Below are 20,844 nucleotides of genomic sequence, written 5' to 3'. Positions count from 1 at the left end.
TTGCCCATGGGTGCGTCAACTGGCACCCTGGATAGCCGTGAAGACGATCAACCCCATAGCCGGGTGGCAGTGACCACGCTCGTGGCTGCCTGTGCGACCCAGCCCTGTGGAGGCAGCAGCGAGGGTTGGTGGATTACGGCACACACAGATGTTGTGAAACTCCGTAGCCGTGGACGTTGAGGAGGTACCATGCTGCTGGATCCCCAGGAGAGGGTGGTACAGCAAGTGGACTCATCTCCGTCTGTTTCCATCTTATGGGGATAGAGTGTTGCCCCGTCGCGCAAGGCGTGGGTTTCTTCCCAATGCTAAACACTCATCGTGTATTAGCTGAACACGTCTTAATATAAAACAAACCAAGGTAGGGCCCTCCTGAAAAATATGCCTATAGAACTTAGCATGGCTTTACTGGACAACTTAGTAAGTGTTAATATTATGCGTAATATGTTATTACAAAGGTGTATCCAGGTTAAATATTTTGATTAAAAATAGTGAATTGTGAGAATAGGCCAGCTGCTTTGTCTCATGTCGCTGGATCTCCTGCAGTGAGCCAGGGCTTCTGGGGATGTGTGGACTGGGTTCCCAGCGGCTGTGTGAGCTGCAGTGATGAACCTCACGCATTTCCCCTCGGTATCAGGAGGAGGTGTGGATGGTGCCAACCCCGGCTTCGAGCGATTAAAATTCATTCTCGCTTGCAACTTCCAACAGCTGGGTTTGAATGGGGTCCAAGGTGCACGCCCACCACCACCACAGTGGAAGAATGACAGCCGCATCTGAGACGCAGCAACGGCGATGGTCAGTGGGCAGATCAGCGTCACGGTGGGTCCTGGTCTCAAGGTGAAGAGTCGCCACTGCATCGTTCAGCAGCAGTGGCGGTGGTGTTGGCCCCCATTGAGGGGTCGCCTTAAGCAGAATTTATTTTGCCCACCGTCACAAACCCTCCACCCCCCGCGCATTCAATTAATAAACTCATAGTGAGATGCCAAAATGTGATAAAGGAGATGTGGGTAATGAATATAGATGAAGCGAAATTAGAAAAATGTGGACAAAAGAAAGAGGAGTAAGTGTTAGGGAAATGTGAGATGTAGGCAAAAGAAAGATGCGTAGTAAAACAAGAGCAGGAAGATGTCGACGTGGCAGAGATGATAACAGTTCGATTTGTTATGTTGATTGGATTTGTATGTTTATCAGGATCGGAAATCGTGTTGATTTTTACGGAACATCCAAATTGTCCATGAAAATCCGAGGGGCCCTTGAGGTTCTTTCACTTCGTTTGTTAGGTCTCGTGCGTGCACCCAACATGGTTCACGAGGACGGGTTCACCGGCACGACGAGTGGTAAAGCGACAACGTTGAACTCTCTCCTCCGTGTGATCACGCGTCGCGCGGGGCGACTCAGAGGGGTGCGTGGAGGAAGCGGCGGCGCTGGGAGGGTGATGGAAGTCGCGAGGAAGAGGTGGAATTGGGTGCAAACCGCGGCTTTAAATAATGACCCAGCTGGCCGGCTGTATGACCCAGATCAGAGGAGGCAAATGCCAGAAACAAGAAGTTCTTCAAAACCACCGTGACGCATTCACATTTTCCTTTTGAGTTCGTGAGATAGCGCGTGTGGGTGGATGTATGAATGAATGTATGCACGGTTGCGACCACGCGCGCGTCTGTGTATATACTCAAGTATTTAAGCGTTAGTCGTCGCCAGAGTAGATACTCTCTCTCTCTCTCTGCACACGCGTAGTTCAGTCGCGCGAAGTTCGGGATGGGTGGTGAGAACGTCGGGTTGGCTGAGCTAAGCTGGAGGTTGGTTTGAGCTGCGAGGAAGAGGGGGGAGGACACTGCAGAGTGCGGCCGCGACGTCACCACCACCACCACCCCCCCCAGGCGCCGCCACCACCACCACAAGCCGTGCCACGCTACCTGCGAGCAGTGAATGCGTCGCGGCTGTTATCGCTGCAGTCGCTCGCACGCGACCGCAGCCGACGGTGCGTCTGGGTTCGCGCACCGACTCCCCCCCCCCCCACGCACTCGCACAGAGGTAGAGAGAAGGTGGAGAGAGAAGGTGGAGAGGGAGAGAGACTCCCTCACGGCCAGCGCTCCGCGACGTCTCGCGCTCAACATCTGGACGCGGCTGCACCAGCGAGTCCTCCACGACCGCCCTCCGGAGCATCTCGCTCATTAAGGTACCCCCCGTAGCAGCAGCAGTGGCAGCAGTGGCAGCAGTGGCAGTAGCAGCAGCAACGCAATCAAGGAACCCTCACTCGGGAAGGTCGCGCAATCTCCCTCACTTCCCCTGCCTACCCCCCTCTGCAGTGTAAGTCAACAAGCCTGCTGTTTCTGCACAGCGTCTTGAGATTCGCTCGGTGTGTTGAAGTCGTATTCCATGACCAAACCATTTAAATCCTGGTTGGGGGTTGACTCAACCCATCATCCATCCAGGGTGGATACAATGAATACTACTTTGTGGGGAAGTCAACAATGGTCGTCGAATAGATAACATTATACCCCGTCATAGGAACGTGGGATTTCCCCCCCGCCACCCACCGAACTTGTGTTTATTCTCAGAGGTGCCAATGTGACCAATGGATCGGTTACCCGGGTGAGAAGACCAGGTTCCACGCGTTACGGGCGAATGTGTTTATATTCAGTGGGGATTATTGTTGATTGAGAAAGTATGGGATTTTTGGGGGGCATTATCATTCAATCTCGGGGGCAAATTGCCAATCTGATGCGATGCGTTTGGACCCCTCCGCGAGGACGCGAGCGAGGACTCTGCGTCACGCGCGCTGTGCTGCACCAGTAGCTATTGCTGGGTGCCTTCCTGTGATTGGGGGTCCCAGTAAAGTTTCACTTCATTTTGTTTGACCGGGGCGAGACCAGAATGCGTCTTGTTTGCAAGAGTGACTGAACGAGTGAGTGGATGGGTGAGTGAATGAATAGTGGGTGAATGAGTTGGGGGTTGGGGGTGAGATGGTGGATAAGTAAACTAAATGAGATGACGAGTGATTGAGTGTGTTCAGGTTTCGAGTTGATTTTGTTTATCCAGACGATAACTCAAGAGACCCGGATGGCTCTCGTTTGCAAGAGTGACACGTGGTCATTCGTCTGCCGGTATGGGCCGGTGTTTGCTGCTGTGAGTGAGATCCTAATCGAGATCTTTCGTGGGATGATTTTAGAATTTGACAAACTTGGAGCCGTTTTCTTGCAGCCACGATGATCGTCGACTGGACATGAACTTACCCACCGCTGTTCACCCAGCAGTCAACATGGGCTCACCGCAGTCTGTGATCGCCAGGTCGCGCGCGGTGGCGTAAAGTGTGGGTAATGACACCTCTTCCAAGAGGTCTGGTTTGCGTAGAAGAGGAGGCGCTTCCGCTAGCAGTGGAGTGAGCATGCACTTGCAGGGCTGCGCCTTTACCTCGTACCCGTGTGTATCGGACTGATGGAACGACGCGGCTAAGGGTAGAATGCGTCCAAAGAGGACAACCACGGCGGAGATGGAGCAATGACATTCGTGAATAAGTGCGGGTGAGATGTATGGCAGCAGTGATGCATTGTGAGGGATGGTGACGGCGTAGGGAGGCCATCATCCAGCAGTGGAGATTCACCATGGATACTGCTGCTGATGCTGAATGTCGAACATGTAGTGCGGCAACACTCGTGTACTGTACCGCACGTATGTGATACTAAATATAGATTCATGAGGTGAGCGGTGGCGCAGCGGTTAGCGCTCCGGTGTACGATACCGGCCGTCTGGGTTCAATTCCCGGTCATGCCCAAAATCAGTCATGCGCTTTATCTGAAACCTGTTATCTGGACTTCTTATAGGTCAAAGCAGCCTCAAATGAGTAACCGACCGTGGAGTTTCCACTTCTTTCGCACCGTACGTGGCCAACCGGTCGAACCGGAGGTGCGGGGGAAGGACAACAACACTAAAGACAAAACTCATCATCGAGATGATTTACAAGTGCATAGCTCCAGTCAGTCCAGTGGCTTCCTCATATCGGAACGTGCTCGCTCACAGCACTCGCCCCATTGTCGTCATGAATATTTAATCGGAGCCGAGTGAGATTGAGGCGCTCGCGCTCAGCCTTGAGATGGGAGCAGAATGCGATTTGTGCTTGCACGGCGCTCCCTCTGAGCCCCCCCCAACACCACAAGAAGCGACCCAACCCCCCCCCCCCACAAACGTTCTCCCTCGCCCCCCACATCGCCCCATCGACAGCTCGACCAGCACCGCCTCCCTACCTCTGCTTCGAATTTCCACTGCTACCTGACGTCACCGCCCCACTCATTTAACAATAACAACAACTATGCATTTCATCGTACCCAGGAAATTTTAACGGAGGATCAAGACTGTGTTTAAAGAGAGTCCTGCCACCATGGTGTTTAGATCAATTATCTCGCTGACAGTTTGGCATGTCGTAGGACATCAGCAACATCATCAATTCAATAACATCATCATCATCAACATCAATTCCAACATCATCAACATCAATTCAATAACATCATCATCAACATCAATTCATCATCATCGCCTCCGATCCACCATCTCGTCATATTTCGGAAACTAAGCGGGGTTGTGCCTGGTTTACTACTTTAACGGATTATTAAATCAATCTGTGCGGAGCTTTGAATGGCATTTTCCTCGTATATGTGGGACTTGTCTGCGGCCAAACATCCAATTAGCAGGACCGCCTCAAACAGAGCCTGGAGACTCCGTGAGGCTTTCTGGGATAAATAGCGCGCTGCTCACGGCCAACCCCAGTGACGATTATCTGAATCGTCCCTGGGATTCCCCTAGGTCAACTCAGCCTCAAAAACGAGTATCTGACGATAGACAAAGGCGACCGGGCGTGGTGCTGGACATCCACCCCCTCGTGTGAAATGCCGGCCTTCATAGGTGCTCGCTAACAGCACTTGCCGCAACAGCCTGTGAAGGCTATAAGGGGAATCTTTGTCTGTGTGTAAGAGTGCGAGTGTTTCTCGGAGCTGGGTGAGAGTCTCGACATCTCGCCCTACCGAGTGAGGGCTCCATCACGGCTCTTATCCGCAGCTCCGCGTATCGATTCCGCGAATACAAAAAATTACACATCCAGCTACATTTCCCCCCCCTCCACTCGCCCCCACCCCCTCCACCACTTCACTCGTCAACCACCGTGCACACCCCCCAGCCCCCATCCTTGCTACAGACCCCCCCCCACTGCTCCCCCCCCACCACGCCCCGCCCCCTCCACCACTACTCCCCCCCCACCACTCCTCCCCCCCACTGACCCCCCCCTCCACCATGACTCCCCCTCCCTCCTCCTTGCTCGCTGCTGACTCCAACTTCCGGCGTGATTCTCTTGCTTCTAAAAGCTCTTATCCTCGGGAGGGTTAATGTTGATGATCGTGATGATGATCGTGATGATGATGATAACGATGACACCGCCACCGCTGTTTTTACTGATTCTCGTGATGAAGATCGTGATGATTACGATCGTTATGACGATGATTATGTTAATGACGATAACACTGCTACTCCTGCTGTTGGTGGTAATGACACTAGCGACAAAGGGTCTCCTTACTGATGTTGCTGCTGATGAATATGACGCTGTTATTAGTGTTGATGATGCTTTTGATGATTCCGCTGCTGTTGCTATTTCTGATGTTAATGCTGCTGCTGCTGCTGCCGTTGACACTGGGCGAACGAGGTGAACCTCCTCATCGGTCTCGAAAACTCCAGCCGCGAGCTCTCAAGTCCCGGGCCCCTTCACCCCCTCCCGTGGGCGGGAGCCGTGTCCTCCCCTCCCCGCCCCTTGGACACACCGCCCCCCCCCCCCCCCCCCCGGGCGCGTGCGTCCGTCCGTCTTTGTTTACACGTCCAGACTAAACTGTTTGCGCACCGTGTCGTCGCTTCTTCACTCGTGTGGCCGTCCACGGAAATTCCTCCTCCTCAATTGCCCCCGCGCGGACTCAGTCCCGCTACCCCGACAGCTCCAGCCGAGCGGCAGCGCTTCACCTCCCCCCAGCCGCCTCTTCCCTGCCCCCACCGCCGCCTCCCACTCCCATCCCTCCCCCCACTCCACTCGCAGGAGAGAGCAGAGGCGCTCTCCGGATCGCGTCGTTGCCTCGCCCCAGCTGATTGCCTCTTTCGTCCGCCCCGTAGACTCTGCGACTCCGCGTGCTCACTGACCCGTGGCTGCCTCGCGACTCGACGTCCGACGTTTAACGGCCGGCCCTTCGCCAGTACCCACCCCGCACAGGGACGGCTGAGCAGGACGCCCGGGAGGAGGGAAGCGCAAGCCGCCGGACGGGTGAGCTGTCCACAACCTAACGGGACATTACCCAACACATTGCCATCATCATCGTCATCAGTCGTGGTCATTCCACTGCTGAATTAAGGCCTCAAACAACCCTCACGCCGTGCGGGCCATGGGGGTGGGGAGGCGGTGGTTGATTGCAGTTCATCACGGTGGTCAGTGCAAGTCGGTGAAGGCGGAGGAGCGAATGCGTGGGGTGCAGAGAGCAGTACAGTTCATCAATGGATCTGGCTGCACTGCCGTCTGATGCCGTCGGCACAGCAGCCCTATAGCAGCACCATGCGTGTGTGCACGGCGGGAGTCACACTCATCCGAGTTCTAGCCAGGCTCAAGTCTGCTTAGCTTCCGAGACCCAGACGAGATCGGGCGCATTCCGTGAGATTTACTCAGAGCCTCCACCCGCTCGCGACTTTAACATAACTCCGCGTGTGTCTGGAATTTGCCTCTGACTAGGACTTGTCCTGGGTAGTAGGGTCGTGTCCATAAATTCGATAGTTTCCGTACGGATGCAGCTGCGTTGAGCCTCTACATGAACCTGCGTTGCACTGTGCACTGAAGGGTACTAGACAAAGGCACAGCCCTGCAAGTGCCGGCTCATGCCGCTTCTGGCAGAAGGGCCTCCACTTGAGGGAGAGACACTCTAAAGGCGAGACGTCTGACCACCCGAATTTGTTTAATGTAATTACCATCAGGCCGTGTAAAGCACATCTATCTTGATCTCTTGGGCTCTCTCTCTCAAACCTGGGAGCGCATCTCAATTCTCTGCCCAACTTTGTCTCTATAACGCGACTTGAACACCACTGGGGTGGGGAATTTGATGTTCATTCTGAGTCATGAATTTGACACTCGTTCTGGTTCCCCGTGGCTCCCCGCTACTCCCAGGTGACCACCTCAATTCCCAGCTGGGCCCATTGCTATCCTCTGCTGTTCGGGCTGCGTTAGCCCACACTGCACCCCCAATCCCATCCCTCTCTAAGCCTCCCAAGATCTGACCCCGCTCATATCTGAGTCGCAGAGGCAACAGCGTGTGGCGTTAACGGGGTCCGCGCACTTGGAGGGTCCCGCGTGGGGGCGTCACGGGGGAGGGGGATGGAGGTGACCTTGAGCGCGTGGCCCTGAGTGACCCCCTGAGTCTCCCACTCGCCGCGTTGACAGGCGCCCCGTCGCGCCAGCCCGGGTGCTTCCGGCCGGGTATTTTGGGGTCGGCGTGGCGCAAGTGGCGAGGGGTTTCTAATGAAGGCCTGCACGGCGCAAGGAAGCAGTAGGGCGCAATAATTACAGAAGTCAGTGGAAAGGAAGTGCATGGGTGGGGCAGGGTTCATGGTGGTGGTGGTGCTGCTGACAGTGGTGATGATTGTGAATCTGCCCTGTGACCTTCTGCCGGCGCGGCGCTCGACACTTCACGTGGCCTTAACGTGCACATAGCCTGGCACAAGCGCAGTGGTGAGTTCACCACCACTTCGTGGCGAATGGCGGTTGTGGTTGGTGGTAATAGTGCTGGCCGCAGCGCTACGAACCCGGCCACCCAAGTTCGATTCCTACTCAAGGCCAACACCAGTGACGATTATCTGAGCTGGTCCTGGGCCTCTCCTAGGTCAACTCAACCTCAAATGAGCACCTGGTGCAGTGGGTAAAAATCGCCATTAGGGAGACAAATGCGGCCGTGCGAGGTGCCGACTACCAACCTCCTCATGTTGCGTGTTGGCCTTCATAGGTGCTCGCAAACAGAACTTGCCCCAACGGTATGTTAATGTTACACGGGGGATCATTGTCTTGAATGGTGCTGGCGCTGGTGCTGGCACTGGTGCTGCTGCTGGTGTTGCTGTTGTTGTTATTGCTTATGGGGGGCGGGAGAGGAGGGGGGGGGATCACGCCCTTGTTTTTCTCTCCGGCTCTCACGCCCGGGGAGGCAGGGGCTGAGGGGGGGGGCGTCTGACACCTGCCCCGGGTTACGCCGCTAACTCGGCCCGGCTGCCGGGAACCGTGGCACCCACGCGAACCGCGTGAGACGCAGACGCCCGCGTGTCCCGCTGCTTGGTACTCGAGACGTCGGATTCGTCGGCACGTTTCCCAATTGCAGTCGCCACCACAACGCGCTCCGACCGTGGCCACCGTGCCCGAGAATTTGACTCGTGGACTTTTCCTCCAATGTCGAGAAATTGGTGAGGCCTGTACCAAACTTCACCACACTGGGTGTTCAACCACCACCATCCACCACCACACTGTAGGTCAAAACAAGCCACCCGCTCATTCACCATGCTACACGTCTAAACACCACACACACTCACCCATTCGTAACTCGCTCTCCCACTCATTCATGCATTAGCCATAATTCAGTAAAAAAAACACACGAATTCACCCACTCACTCACTCACCACACTGCAGGTCGCCTCACGTCTCTTTCCGCTTCCTCCCTTGCACTGCTGCAATTTGGAATTCACTTCGATGAACATCTCGGAGTAAATTTTCACCCAAACTCGTAGAACAAACAACCTCGCCCAATTCACGCGACGCGTTAATGAACAGCGAGTCCGCCTCTTATCTCGCAGCGACTCCTGGACAGGGCGTGACGAGTGGAAACCCCGGCCTCGCCGCGGCCTTTGGCGGCCCCCACACGCGCGGCTGTTTCTGTAGAAACGTCTTGGGGGGGGGGGGACCTCATCCTAGCACCCCCCCCCCCTACCCCAGGGGTGGAAGGTCGCTCGTTCCGGACTGCTGACACCCCCCACTCAATCCTGAACTCCCCTTCTCAGCCAATCGTGCGGTCGATTCCCTGCCCCCGTTCACGTGCAGGCAGCCTCAAGACCTTCTTTCGTAAACGATCTTCTATGTATACACACAGTGTAGTACTGTGTGTATATATAAAATAAATACACGTTGTATTTCATTGGCGCACACAGATACCCAACTACACGTCAAGAAGCGCAGACTGGCACACAGATACCTGTTGTAGCCGCCTCTCTCAAATGAAGACGCGTGTTGTTCTCTGTACGGCGCCTTTCGAGGAGGTCGCATTTAGACTCTGCGTGGCTACTGCAGCTGCCGCCTTCCCGCTCGTACGTGGATCCTTCTTGTGGCGCCTCTGAGTTGTCCTCTCTCTCTGAGTCGTCCTCTCTATTTCTGAGTTGTCCTCTCTCTCTGAGTCGTTCTCTTTCTCTATGAATCGTCCTCTCTCTCTGAGTCGTCCTCTCTCTCTGAGTCGTCCTCTCTCTCTGAACCGTCTTCTCTCTCTGAGTCGTCCTCTCTCTCTGAGTCGTCCTCTCTCTCTGAGTCGTCCTCTCTCTCTGAGTCGTCCTCTCTCTCTGAGTCGTCCTCTCTCTCTGAACCGTCCTCTCTCTCTGAGTCGTCCTCTCTCTCTGAGCCGTCCACTCTCTCTGAGTCGTCCTCTCTCTCTCTGAGTCGTCCTCTCTCTCTCTGAGTCGTCCTCTATCTCTGAGTCGTCCTCTCTCTGAGCCGCCCTCTCTATTTCTGAGTTGTCCTCTCTCTCTGAGTCGTTCTCTCTCTCTGATTCGTCCTCTCTCTCTCTCTGAGTCGTCCTTTCTCTCTCTGATTCGTCCTCTCTCTCTGAGGCGTCCTCTCTCACTGAGTCGTTCTCTCTCTCTCTCTGATTCGTCCTCTCTCTCTGAGTCGTCCTTTCTCTCTCTCTGATTCGTCCTCTCTCTCTGAGCCGTCCACTCTCTCTGAGTCGTCCTCTCTCTCTGAGTCGTCCTTTCTCTCTCTGATTCGTCCTCTCTCTCTGAGCCGTCCTCTCTCTCTGAGTCGTCCTCTCTCTCTGAGTCGTCCTCTCTCTCTCTGAGTCGTCCTCTCTCTCTCTCTGAGTCGTCCTCTCTCTGAGCCGCCCTCTCTATTTCTGAGTTGTCCTCTCTCTCTGAGTCGTTCTCTCTCTCTCTGATTCGTCCTCTCTCTCTCTGAGTCGTCCTTTCTCTCTCTCTGATTCGTCCTCTCTCTCTGAGGCGTCCTCTCTCTCTGAGTCGTTCTCTCTCTCTCTGATTCGTCCTCTCTCTCTGAGTCGTCCATTCTCTCTCTCTGATTCGTCCTCTCTCTTTGAGCCGTCCTCTCTCTCTGAGCCGTCCTCTCTCTCTGAGTCGTCCTCTCTCTCTCTGAGCCGTCCTCTCTCTCTGAGTCCTCCTCTCTCTCTCTCTGAGTCGTCCTCTCTCTCTCTGAGCCGTCCTCCCTCTCTGAGCCGTCTTCTCTCTCTGCAAGAACGACGAGCGATTGAATTCTGTGCAACGGTGGCAGCGCGCTACAAGTTGGCATCATTGTTTTTATGATGTGACATCGTTTTACTGTTCAGTTACCCACCGTGCTCGTCTCTGCATGCATTATTGAATTAACCAACAGAGAACACGGCAAACTGTGCTCATTATTTAAAGCAGCGAAGATTTCGTGACCGTGCGGTGTTCTTGTTCCGTCCTTGATTGGACTTCTCACTACGGCACGGCCACATGTTCGCATGAGCACTGCATCGTGTGTGTGTGTGGCCGCGTGTCCGTGTTAACTTATCAACTCCCACGACCAACACGCGGGGAGGCCTTCATCCAGCGGTGGATTGAGGAAGGGCTGTAAAGTAACGTGAGTAGATTCTGACATCTAGCCTGCTATGATACCCGAGTAAATCCGCGTTTCCGCCCGCTGCTCTTACCCTGCTGGTGTCTACCCTTGTGTTTAGGTGAAGGCGCGGAGTTTGGAGGCAACCGGTTGGATCCCTGGCCCATGGCGCCTCTGTGGGTCCTGCTCGTCATGGGAGCCCTCGGCTCAGGTGAGCGCCACGACCTCTCCCCCAAGTGAATGTTTATCACCCTAATCGCTTCCCACGCAACAGTCGAATCGGATGTCCAGAGCAGCATCACCATACCAACGCCCTTCATAATCATCATCATCAGCACCACCACCACCACTGTCATCATCGGTAGCAGCATAAACGGGTCACCGTTTCGGCATCACTGCCGTCAATCGCATCGAGCTCTCGTCGGGTCATCTCCGACAGCCACCGGTCGTTTATCTTCAGCCACTCTTGACCGGAAGACGAGCGCGTCACTTATTGCGCTGAGCGCCCTCTCCTCCCGAACGCCCCCCACCCAACACAGCCCCCCCCCCTCGCGTCGTCTCCCCCCCGCCTCCCCCACACCGCCCCTAGTCGCGTGCGCGTGTTTACGTTAAGGGCGGGCCCCGTCAGACTCCTGTATGCGGTGTGACTCATGACCCACGCGCTATGAAGAAGGGTCATCGCCTAAAACGTCGCCTTCTATTGCCAGAACGTTGCCCATTATAAACACACGTTCTCCTGTTGTTATTGCGCTTCCATTACGTATCGTGTCAGTGTCCTTGACGCGCCTGGGCTTGTTTGTTCACCGCGTGCACAACAGCTTCGCACACACGTTTGTCGAAATGCAGGGAATGTCCCATGGGGGAGTGCCATAGGAATCAGTGAAACAGCTTAAACGTTTTGGTACAAATCAATGAGGCTCCAAGCGTGTGTTTGACAGCACGAGACGCACCCACACAAACACTATTAGACGTTTAGCTAAAAGATACGAGCTGCCCGTATGTAAATTAGATTGCGTCTTCCTGTAAGAAGTCTGCCGCGGAAGTAACTCTGGAGAAGGACCATTGCCCAAAACGACAAATAGTACAGTCTCTATTATCCTTGCAAGGCCACACACAAGTGTTATTGGCGAATATGCTGAGTTGTTATCACTCGCCCTAGCTCGAGAGAGATACGGAGTGTTACAAGGCAGAGTCGCAGGGACACGCGAACGGCTGCGTGTCGTGGTCGTGACGGCCCTCGGTCCCCCCCCTCCCCCGTCCCCACCAGGCTGCTGTTGGAGCAAGCCGGAGCAGGTGGTGGCGGCCGAGGGCTTCTCGGTGACGCTGGACTGCGCCGTGCGGCCCAACTTCACGGAGGTGACGTGGAAGTGGATCCCGCACCACCCGGTCTGCAACGGCCACGCGGACGCGAGCGTGAAGTTCGCGGCGCGCACGCTCTTCCGACAGGCGCCGCCCAGCAGTTGCTCGCTGGAGCTGCGCGACCTCAAGTCGAGCGACACGGGCTCGCTCCTCTTCGAGATGCCCGGCGGCGTGGAGAGGCGCGAGGTGGAGCTCGTCGTGAGACCCGGTGCGCGCCGCGTCGTCATCGTGCACAACAACGATTGGTCGAGTCAAATTCTCATCCATCCTAGCATGCACAAAGAGACAGAGTTGTAGACTAGTGTAGGGAGAAAGTCGCGTAGAGACCCACGTACACACGTTGAGACCCGTGTATTCACGTAGAAAACCACAGACTAGCAAAGACATCCAAAGGCTCACGCAGAGACCCACAGACGCACATCGAGAATTATAGACTCACAGAAATCAGAGGATTTATATAGAGACCAGTAAACTCACACAGAGACCCCCCCCCCCCTTCTCTCTCTCGCCCCCCACCCCGCGCAGCGTGCTTGGCGGACGTGGTGCTGCGCGCGGAGCCGCACGGCGCCGTGACGCTCGGACGCAGCTTGGTGCTTTCCTGCCAGGGGAGCGCTCGCGCCCTGCAGTTCTCGCGCGCGGTGCCCACCTTCGTGTGGTGGTTCAAGGGGAATCGCGTGCCCCCCTCGAGGCTGACGGAGGACGGCAGCAACATCACCATCCTGGCCGTGAGCTTCCAGGACCTGGGCCTCTACACGTGCTCCGTCAATGGGCTGTCCAGGCACACCTCGGAGTACTGCGTCAACAAGGATGGTGAGCAACGCTTAGTCCCCCCCCCACCCACCACCACCGCCCCCCGCAGTTCCATGTAAAATAGAGTTACAAAAAATTTAGAGGCGTGGGAAAAGGCAGCCAAAGCGGTTGCGACTAACAATTGGCCAAGCTCTGCGGTCCTATATTGGGATGTATGGCCAACTCCACCCTACTACAATATCACCAACGCAATACCATCACCAACACAATGCCACCACGAATGATACCCACCTTTACCCAGCAACGAGGGTAACAACAATAAGACAGTATCACAGTCGCCGTTCGCCACTAAGTGGCGATGCCGTCGCCAGGGCCCTTGTGCCAGGATAGGCACACCACAACCCTCGCGACTACCATCACTAATAACAACATCGACACCGCACTCCACCCTCGTCCCAAGAGGCGTTCGCTCTTCACGGGGCCGCGTTGCTAACTCGTGGCTGAGGCCATAAACGCGGCCAGCGGCCGCACTTCTCTCGCACTCGCCACGAATCAATGGCGAGCCGTGCCGCCGTCATCAGCGCGCATCGAGCGCTTCATTAACCCTCGCGCGCTCCGCGTCTCCCGCGTCTCCGGTGTCTATTCGTACTTCCCCGCGCCTCCCCGTGTCTTTCCGCGTCTCCCTGTCGATTTTTTTCGCTCCACGTCTGCTCCCCGTGGCCGCGGTGTCTCTCCCCGCGTCTCCCTCCGCGTCTCGCTCTGCAGACCGATCCCTTCCCGGTGTCTCTCTTTGTGTGCCTCGCCAACCTCCCCGTGCCCCCCCCCCCCTCTACCAGGCAAGAGCAACTCGCTCCCCGCGTGCATCAACGTGACGACGGTGCCGTTCCCGACCACCACGACAAGCATGCCGACGGTGCGCGGCCAAGTGCTGCAGCTCGCGCTCTTCTCGATGCTCGCCGCCTGCTGCCTCGTGGCGGCCGTGGCGTTCACCGCGTGCCTCCTCACGCGGCGCGGCCGCCACCACCGCGATGAGAAAGGTGCGGCTAGGCCTGGCCGTGCTCGCTGTGTACGCGTCAATGTTGTAATTGACGCACTGCTGGACAGCCTTGCAGATGAGAGAATAAGAAACAAACCCTCGACGCATTCGTCAAGACCCCGTTTCTGTCAGATCGGATGAGACGTTCTGTCTCAAGGGAATTTCCAAGTGAAAGTGTGAATTAATTACACTAATTTAATGTTTTGTTCTGCTGTCCCCGCCCTTGCCACGCCTTAGACCCTACGGGGGAACTGAACCTGGACAACGCGTACGAGTCTATGGGGCGAGCTCCAGAGGGCAGAGGTGAGCTCCCCTAGGGCAGGGCACAAACTCACTCACGGGCAAATTGCTCACAGACTCACAGACTCATTGGTCAAGTTGCTCACGAACTCGAGGACTCGATAGCGAGGGAGTTTCCACCTGTGTTTCAGATGTCGGGCAGCACAACCCGATTTACGAGAACATCGACAACGTCATGAAAGCAAACGGTGAGACATCCTCATCACCATCTTCGTGACGTTGTCGTCTTCAATTCGGTCCTTAATCCCCCAAATCGATGCTCACGCACGGGATTCCACGCTTATCTCGTGGTACGTTGAGAATCGTGAACGTCGATCGGTGACTCGACTCGCTCTGAACCTGACCCTCCGCCGCGCGTGCCGCACAGGGAAGCGCGCGGGCGAGACGCACGAGCTGACCGTGTACGAGGTCATGAAGAGATCCCTGCCCGGGACTGCAGGTCAGTTCCCTAGCCCCACCCATTACAACCCCCCTCCCCTCTCCCCTCCACTCCAACCTCCCTCTACCACCCTAGCCCCAACCTCCCTCTACCACCCTAGCCCCAGCTCCCTCTACCACCCTAGCCCCAGCTCCCTCTACCACCCTAGCCCCAGCTCCCTCTACCACCCTAGCCCCAGCTCCCTCTACCACCCTATCCCCAGCTCCCTCTACCACCCTAGCCCCAGCTCCCTCTACCACCCTAGCCACAGCTCCCTCTACCACCCTAGCCCCAGCTCCCTCTACCACCCCAGCTCCAACCTCCCTCTACCACCCTAGCCCCAGCTCCCTCTATCACCCTAGCCCCAACCTCCCTCTACCACCCTAGCCCCAGCTCCCTCTACTACCCCAGCTCCAACCTCCATCTACCACCCTAGCCCCAACCTCCCTCTACCACCCCAGCTCCAACCTCCCTCTACCACCCTAGCCCCAACCTCCCTCTACCACCCCAGCTCCAACCTCCCTCTACTACCCCAGCTCCAACCTCCATCTACCACCCTAGCCCCAGCTCCCTCTACCACCCTAGCCCCAGCTCGCTCTACCACCCTAGTCCCAGCTCCCTCTACCACCCTAGCCCCAGCTCCCTCTACCACCCTAGCCCCAGCTCCCTCTACCATCCTAGCCCCAGCTTCCTCTACCAACCTAGCCCCAGCTCACTCTACCACCCTAGCCCCAGCTCCCTCTACTACCCTAGCCCCAACCTCCCTCTACCAACCTATCCCCAGCTCCCTCTACCACCCTAGCCCCAGCTCCCTCTACCTCGCCCCCCTCCCTTCCACTCCACACTCCCTTCCCTCTCTCACAATAGGTGACGTTTCGGGCAATGTCCTCTATGTGCGATGAAGAAAAGCCATTGCCCGAAACGTCGCGCATTATATATGAATGCTAAGGCCACGGTGTAATTGATGAATGTGTTTTAGATGGTAGAGTAGTGGCGATCAGGGAAGACGGAGATACAGAGGATGGTGGATGGGGGTGGGGAGAGGGGGGGCAGTGTTAGTGACAAATATGTTGGAGTGGTCGTTGCTAATTGTGCTTGTGCCCCATTGCCATATCAGCAGCAGCGCCACATAACTCACTAAACGAGTTGGCCAGAAATCCCAATATAGGACCACAGAGCTCGGGCAATTGTCAGCTGCGTCGGTTCCGACTGCCTTGGCAAGCGCTCCTCTGTTTTTATTTCCCGCGCCTCTGCATCTAGCGCAGTTACACGTTTCACGAGCACCACCAGACAGACACTGCGCTCATTCCGAGCACAGTCGTCCACGTGAGCCGTGTGAGAAGGCCCAGTTGGGGGTTGGCTTCTTCGCCACGGTTGACGCGCTCACGGACTCCCGCGTGCGCAGTGCCGCCGCCGCCGCCGCCAGGAGCCACTCCCGCGACCTCCGACTCCATCGCCGCCGTCATCGACAGCGGCTGCGGCTGCCCGGAGAGCCCGGCCTACGACGAGTTGAGCGCCTTCAAGCTGCCCGAGCCCCTGTGACGCGTGACCCGCAGCGCCTCCCGGTGGCCAATGGTGGCGGAGATTTATTTTTCGCTGGATACGTGGACGGGAAGGGGTTGTTGATGCGTGCATGCGGGGAGCGACGGGCGCAGAGACGCGGAGCCCCCACCCCTCTTCCCGCAAGTCCCCACCCCTGGACCAAGCAGACAACCCCGCGCCGTCTCAGCGCGCACATCGCTCGCTCGGCCTGCCACGCAGTCGCTGTGTGATGAGACGTTGTCGGTGTGGCGAGGCGATGCGGCTGCGGTGCGTGGCGTGTGGGTGTTGTTGTTGTGAACGTGAGACCGAGATTCCGTGATCCGAGACGGAATTCTTCCGTCAGGTTGATAAGCCCCCGAGAGAGAGTTGGAGGCCTGCAGCTCAAGATCGTGTGTCCAGAGTTCGCTCGAACGGGGCCGGCCTGAATCGTCTGGCCCAGGATTCAGAGCCGCTGGGAACCCAGAATTATACATTTAGTTTCTGTGGTTACCAATCACCAATTCATGTTGCCAGCAACGCGGTATTGACCGAATGACTTGACGAGCAAATCAACTGACGTGACTGGAACTTGAGTAGCTCGGCAACTCGTGGGAGCGCCGCTACTGAGGCAACTGTAGTCCCCATCAACTCCACCCGAGGTGGTGGAGGAATTGGAGCAACTCCAGTCAACTCTCGTAGATTCGAGTCAACTCGAATAGACACACACGCCTATTCGGGTGATTTTACGTTATTTTTACCTGCCATAGGAATGTGGAATGTACACCAGGGTGGTAATCGTTAGGGGAGTGTCTCCCCACGTGCGTTTGAGTGGAAATCTAAAAGAATGTAATTAGTTATTTCAGGGGTAATTCTAAAATAATTTACCATACATTCTGTAATTCTCCACCTGAGGAATCGGGGCAGCTGACATTGTGTTTCATGGTGACTGGGCCCAGGATGAATGCATTGCTCGGTTGATCGTGCCTGCAACATTGCATATTTTCACCTTGAATATAAATTAGTTTATTTAGCCGTAAATACTGTGCGTTAATCAATAGCTACGATAAGTGCAACTATTGCGATGCACATTTAAAAAAACTGGTTTCATCACGAAACATTGTTTGAAATGTAATTCTCCCCAGGGCCCACTGTGTATACACGCGCAGTCTCCCCCTCTTCTCGTCAACTCTCTTTCCTGGCCTCTCTCTGTATGTGATATGAAGAAGGGCCGTTGCCCGAAACGTTCCCTGTTGAATAGTTTTCTTGATAAGGCCACAGTGTTATTGTTGACGAACGTGTTGATGTTTTGATTGTGCTTGTGCACCCCTGCCAACGCAGAATCAGCAGCACCACCAAATAATACGTCTCGCTATAGATTATAATCATCCAACGTTTTATACGAACGTTCGTATCAGTCAGACTTCGGACGCAACGGCGCGAGCGTCCCTCGACACCAACAACCCAGCGGGGATATTCGGCAGAGGCGAGTGAGTGTCTCTCGTGTCGTGAACAGGCGACTCGCTGCCGAGAACCTGGGTGTGACTCCCACCGCAGAGGCGATAAGCCTTCACTCCCTCTCTCCCCCTCTCGTTGACCATGAAGACAATGCGATGATTGGTGAGCACGCGAGACTTTGCCCACCGCGGGTGCGAGCCTCGTCTGGGCCGTGGACTCGCGTTGCAATAGCGACACCGCGCGGCACGGGATGCACTCACGCAGACGTGCACACAAATATCCCCCGTGTAGCCTCCACGGCCCGTCGGGGCAAGTGCTGTCAGCGAGACACCCCGTTAAAGGCCGATACGACACACGAGGGGAGGCTGTGGCCAACACTACGACCGGGTCGCCTTTGTCACCCCAGCTATGATGTTTACACACCACGCACGACACTCATTTAAAGCTGAGTCCATATAGCGAGGCCGAAAGAACCGGTTAAGATATCACTCGGTCCTGATGTTAGCCGTGGCCGATTTACTTAATCACACGTGTATATATATACACACACAGGACACGTACACCACAGCGCTGGTGCCAGGCTAGGTGCACTGAGGCGCGCGCACACACACACGTACGGTTATCTTACATCTCGAGATCAGTGTTACGACGCGAGTTCCCTGTGTAATGTATGACATCGCTCACGACGTTCATGCCAAATGAAAGAGAAGCCTTTATAAACGTGTACTGTACATACAACAACGTGCGCTGTACGTACAGGGCGACGGCGTGGTCTCTTACTTATCATCGTCATCACCGCCACCACCATCAGCCCGGAGCAATCCACTGCTGGACGAGGGCCCGGCCGCCACCCTCTCGCTTTCCCTGTGGTGGCACTGGTCCGGGAAGCCGCGGTGAGAGTGGGAATTTGAACCCGACCGACTGCGTGCCGGGAGGAATCAAGGATTCATCTTTTTATTTTACCGTAGTATTCGACTCACAGCTAGACCCCTAGACTAACAGGGAGACCCACAGACACGCACAGGGACCCACAGACACGCTCAGAGACCTACAGACACACAGAGGCCCCCAGAAACAGCCACGCTCAGCGAGACCCACAGACACGAACAGAAACCCACAGACACGCACAGAGACCCACAGAAAACCTACAGCCACACTCAGAGACCCACAGACACGAACAGAGACCCACAAAAACCCACAGGCACGCACAGAGACCCACAGACACGAACAGAGACCCACAGATACGAACAGAGACCCACAAAAAACACAACCACGCTCAGAGACCCACAGGCACGCACAGAGACCCACAGCCACGAACAGAGACCCACAAAAACTCACAGGCACGCACAGAGACCCACAGCCACGCTCAGAGACCCACAGACACGAACAGAGAACCACAAAAACTCACAGGTACGCACAGAAATCCACAGACACGAACAGAGACCCACAAAAACCCACAGCACGCACAGAAATCCACAAAAACCGACAGCCACGCTCAGAGACCCACAACACGCACAGACACCCATAGACACACGAGCCAACCTCCTCCTCAGATCTAGTGGGGGGTGTGGGGAATCATTGATGAGTTCCCCAGCCATTTATTCACATTCCCAGCCCTGCTGTTACCGGATTGCCGCACGTTAATAAATAAATGACCAACAATAAAAATGAACGCTTGCCCCGAGAAACGAATCAAGCTGCGGCAGTGCTGGAGTAATGGTGAGCAGCACGTGACTGGACCTGCGACCCAGAGGGGTGCGGTTCCATTCGATCTCCCGGCACGGCATCTGAAACAATGGGAGTAGATTCTGAAATCTCCCCCGCCCTGCCCCGCAAACTCTGTCCGCTCAGTGGTACAAATGGGTTCACCACGGTCTGTGATAGGCAGGTCACGTATGGTGGAGTCAAGTGTGGGTACTCACAGCACTTCAGTCACCAACATTACACTTTAAAAAAACGACCGTTTCCTGATTTTCTGAACCAGCAACCGATTACAAAAACTGTAACCGGTTTACCCGTACTGGTTTTCACAATCCTCGTGGGAACCCATCACTGACCTCCTCCACACCGACGGCTTATGAGTTGCGGAGACCTCGATAGCTCACAGAGCCTCACGCCCCCCCCCCCCGCCACTGGTAAGCACAGGTAAGCACTACTTATAAGGAGCTCGCTTCAATGCATCACCAACTCACAGCGTCTACAATCACTTGTCTTAACCATCGCATTTCCCGGCGGCAGACTACCATAGGAGACCCCCCCGGTGGCAACTGTCCCTAAGCGCGGCACAAAGGTGCACGCGGTACCGCCCTGCACGTGGAGTTAGACGCTCACTGAGACACAGAGACTCGCAAAGAGACAATAGAATGGTACGGAGACCCAGAGGCTCACAGAGAAGTCCGGATATCCGTAGACTAACGCACACACAGAGTGAACGCAGCTCCGACGTGCCGATGGGTTCAGGCTGCCAGTAGGCGGCGGTGTTGCTGTGTGGTTCTATCCCTGTCGAGTCACTTGCGGGGCTTTTCTAGAATCAAACTCCTCGCCTCGTGCCAGGAGGTGGCGCGCCTCCTCCTGCGCCTCCTCTTGCCCGCGTGCACGCCCGTGGGGCAGCTCTCCCAGACTGCTGCTGCCCGACGGGCACCTCGTGCTGTTGGCTTCGGGGGGGGGGGGGGGCGCTATAGGCAATAGGAACGGAACAAAGGAAATAATTGAGAACGGGTTTGGGGATGTTTGGTCATAGTCACCGGTGGGCTGGTTAATCAGGGTTAGGAATAAAAAAAACTCTTTTGATTTACCTGGTAAGGCTTACTGAGCTGTATGACTCTTTTTATAAGCAACCTAGCCACAAATGATAGGTCAACAAAGTGGCTTATCACGTGGAAATGTATAGCAGCCAAATACTCTAAAACGCATGTTTCTAAATGTGGAGGGGAAAAACCGGAGGACTTGGAGAAAAATCCACGCGACCACGGGGAGAACATGAAAACTCAAAATATACAGCAGGAGTCAGGGTCGGGATCGAAGCCAGGACCTCCTGCATACAAGGCGAAGTAGTTAACATCTCGCCACTGTGGCGCCCCTCATAGAGTTGATACTAGTGGCTGGTTGGTTAGGGTAGGAATGGTACTAGTGGCTGGTTGGTTAGGGTAGGAATGGTACTAGTGG

The 20,844-nt window shown here is 55.7% G+C and overlaps 1 protein-coding gene across 1 annotated transcript; it reads left to right on the top strand.

Annotated features, from left to right (window-relative positions):
* Positions 1–1,600: 1,600 nt before the first annotated feature.
* On the top strand, positions 1,601–18,420 carry LOC116943035 (uncharacterized). Its single transcript, XM_032955643.2, has 10 exons — positions 1,601–2,173; positions 6,139–6,286; positions 10,962–11,051; positions 12,108–12,407; positions 12,725–13,009; positions 13,786–13,986; positions 14,223–14,288; positions 14,417–14,473; positions 14,653–14,724; positions 16,109–18,420. Exons 3-10 carry the CDS (start codon positions 11,006–11,008, stop codon positions 16,243–16,245), a joined length of 1,164 nt encoding a protein of 387 aa, XP_032811534.1. The 5' UTR covers positions 1,601–2,173; positions 6,139–6,286; positions 10,962–11,005; the 3' UTR covers positions 16,246–18,420.
* The last annotated feature ends 2,424 nt before the right edge of the window (positions 18,421–20,844 follow it).

This window comes from Petromyzon marinus, chromosome 16 (assembly GCF_048934315.1).
Source record: "Petromyzon marinus isolate PM22_M1 ecotype Great Lakes invasive population chromosome 16, UKy_Petmar_22M1.pri1.0, whole genome shotgun sequence".
In the NCBI taxonomy this organism is placed as follows: domain Eukaryota; kingdom Metazoa; phylum Chordata; class Hyperoartia; order Petromyzontiformes; family Petromyzontidae; genus Petromyzon; species Petromyzon marinus.
Note: the sequence above shows the minus strand (reverse complement) of the source record. Positions and strands in the feature narration are given on the sequence as shown.

Bases quoted from the DNA above. Each gene is read 5' to 3' on its own strand.
- LOC116943035 (XM_032955643.2), top strand. From the start codon at position 11,006: ATGGCGCCTCTGTGGGTCCTGCTCGTCATGGGAGCCCTCGGCTCAG. The intron at 12,408-12,724 runs GTGCGCGCCGCG...CACCCCGCGCAG, and splicing joins GGAGCTCGTCGTGAGACCCG to CGTGCTTGGCGGACGTGGTG. The intron at 13,987-14,222 runs GTGCGGCTAGGC...GCCACGCCTTAG, and splicing joins CCACCACCGCGATGAGAAAG to ACCCTACGGGGGAACTGAAC.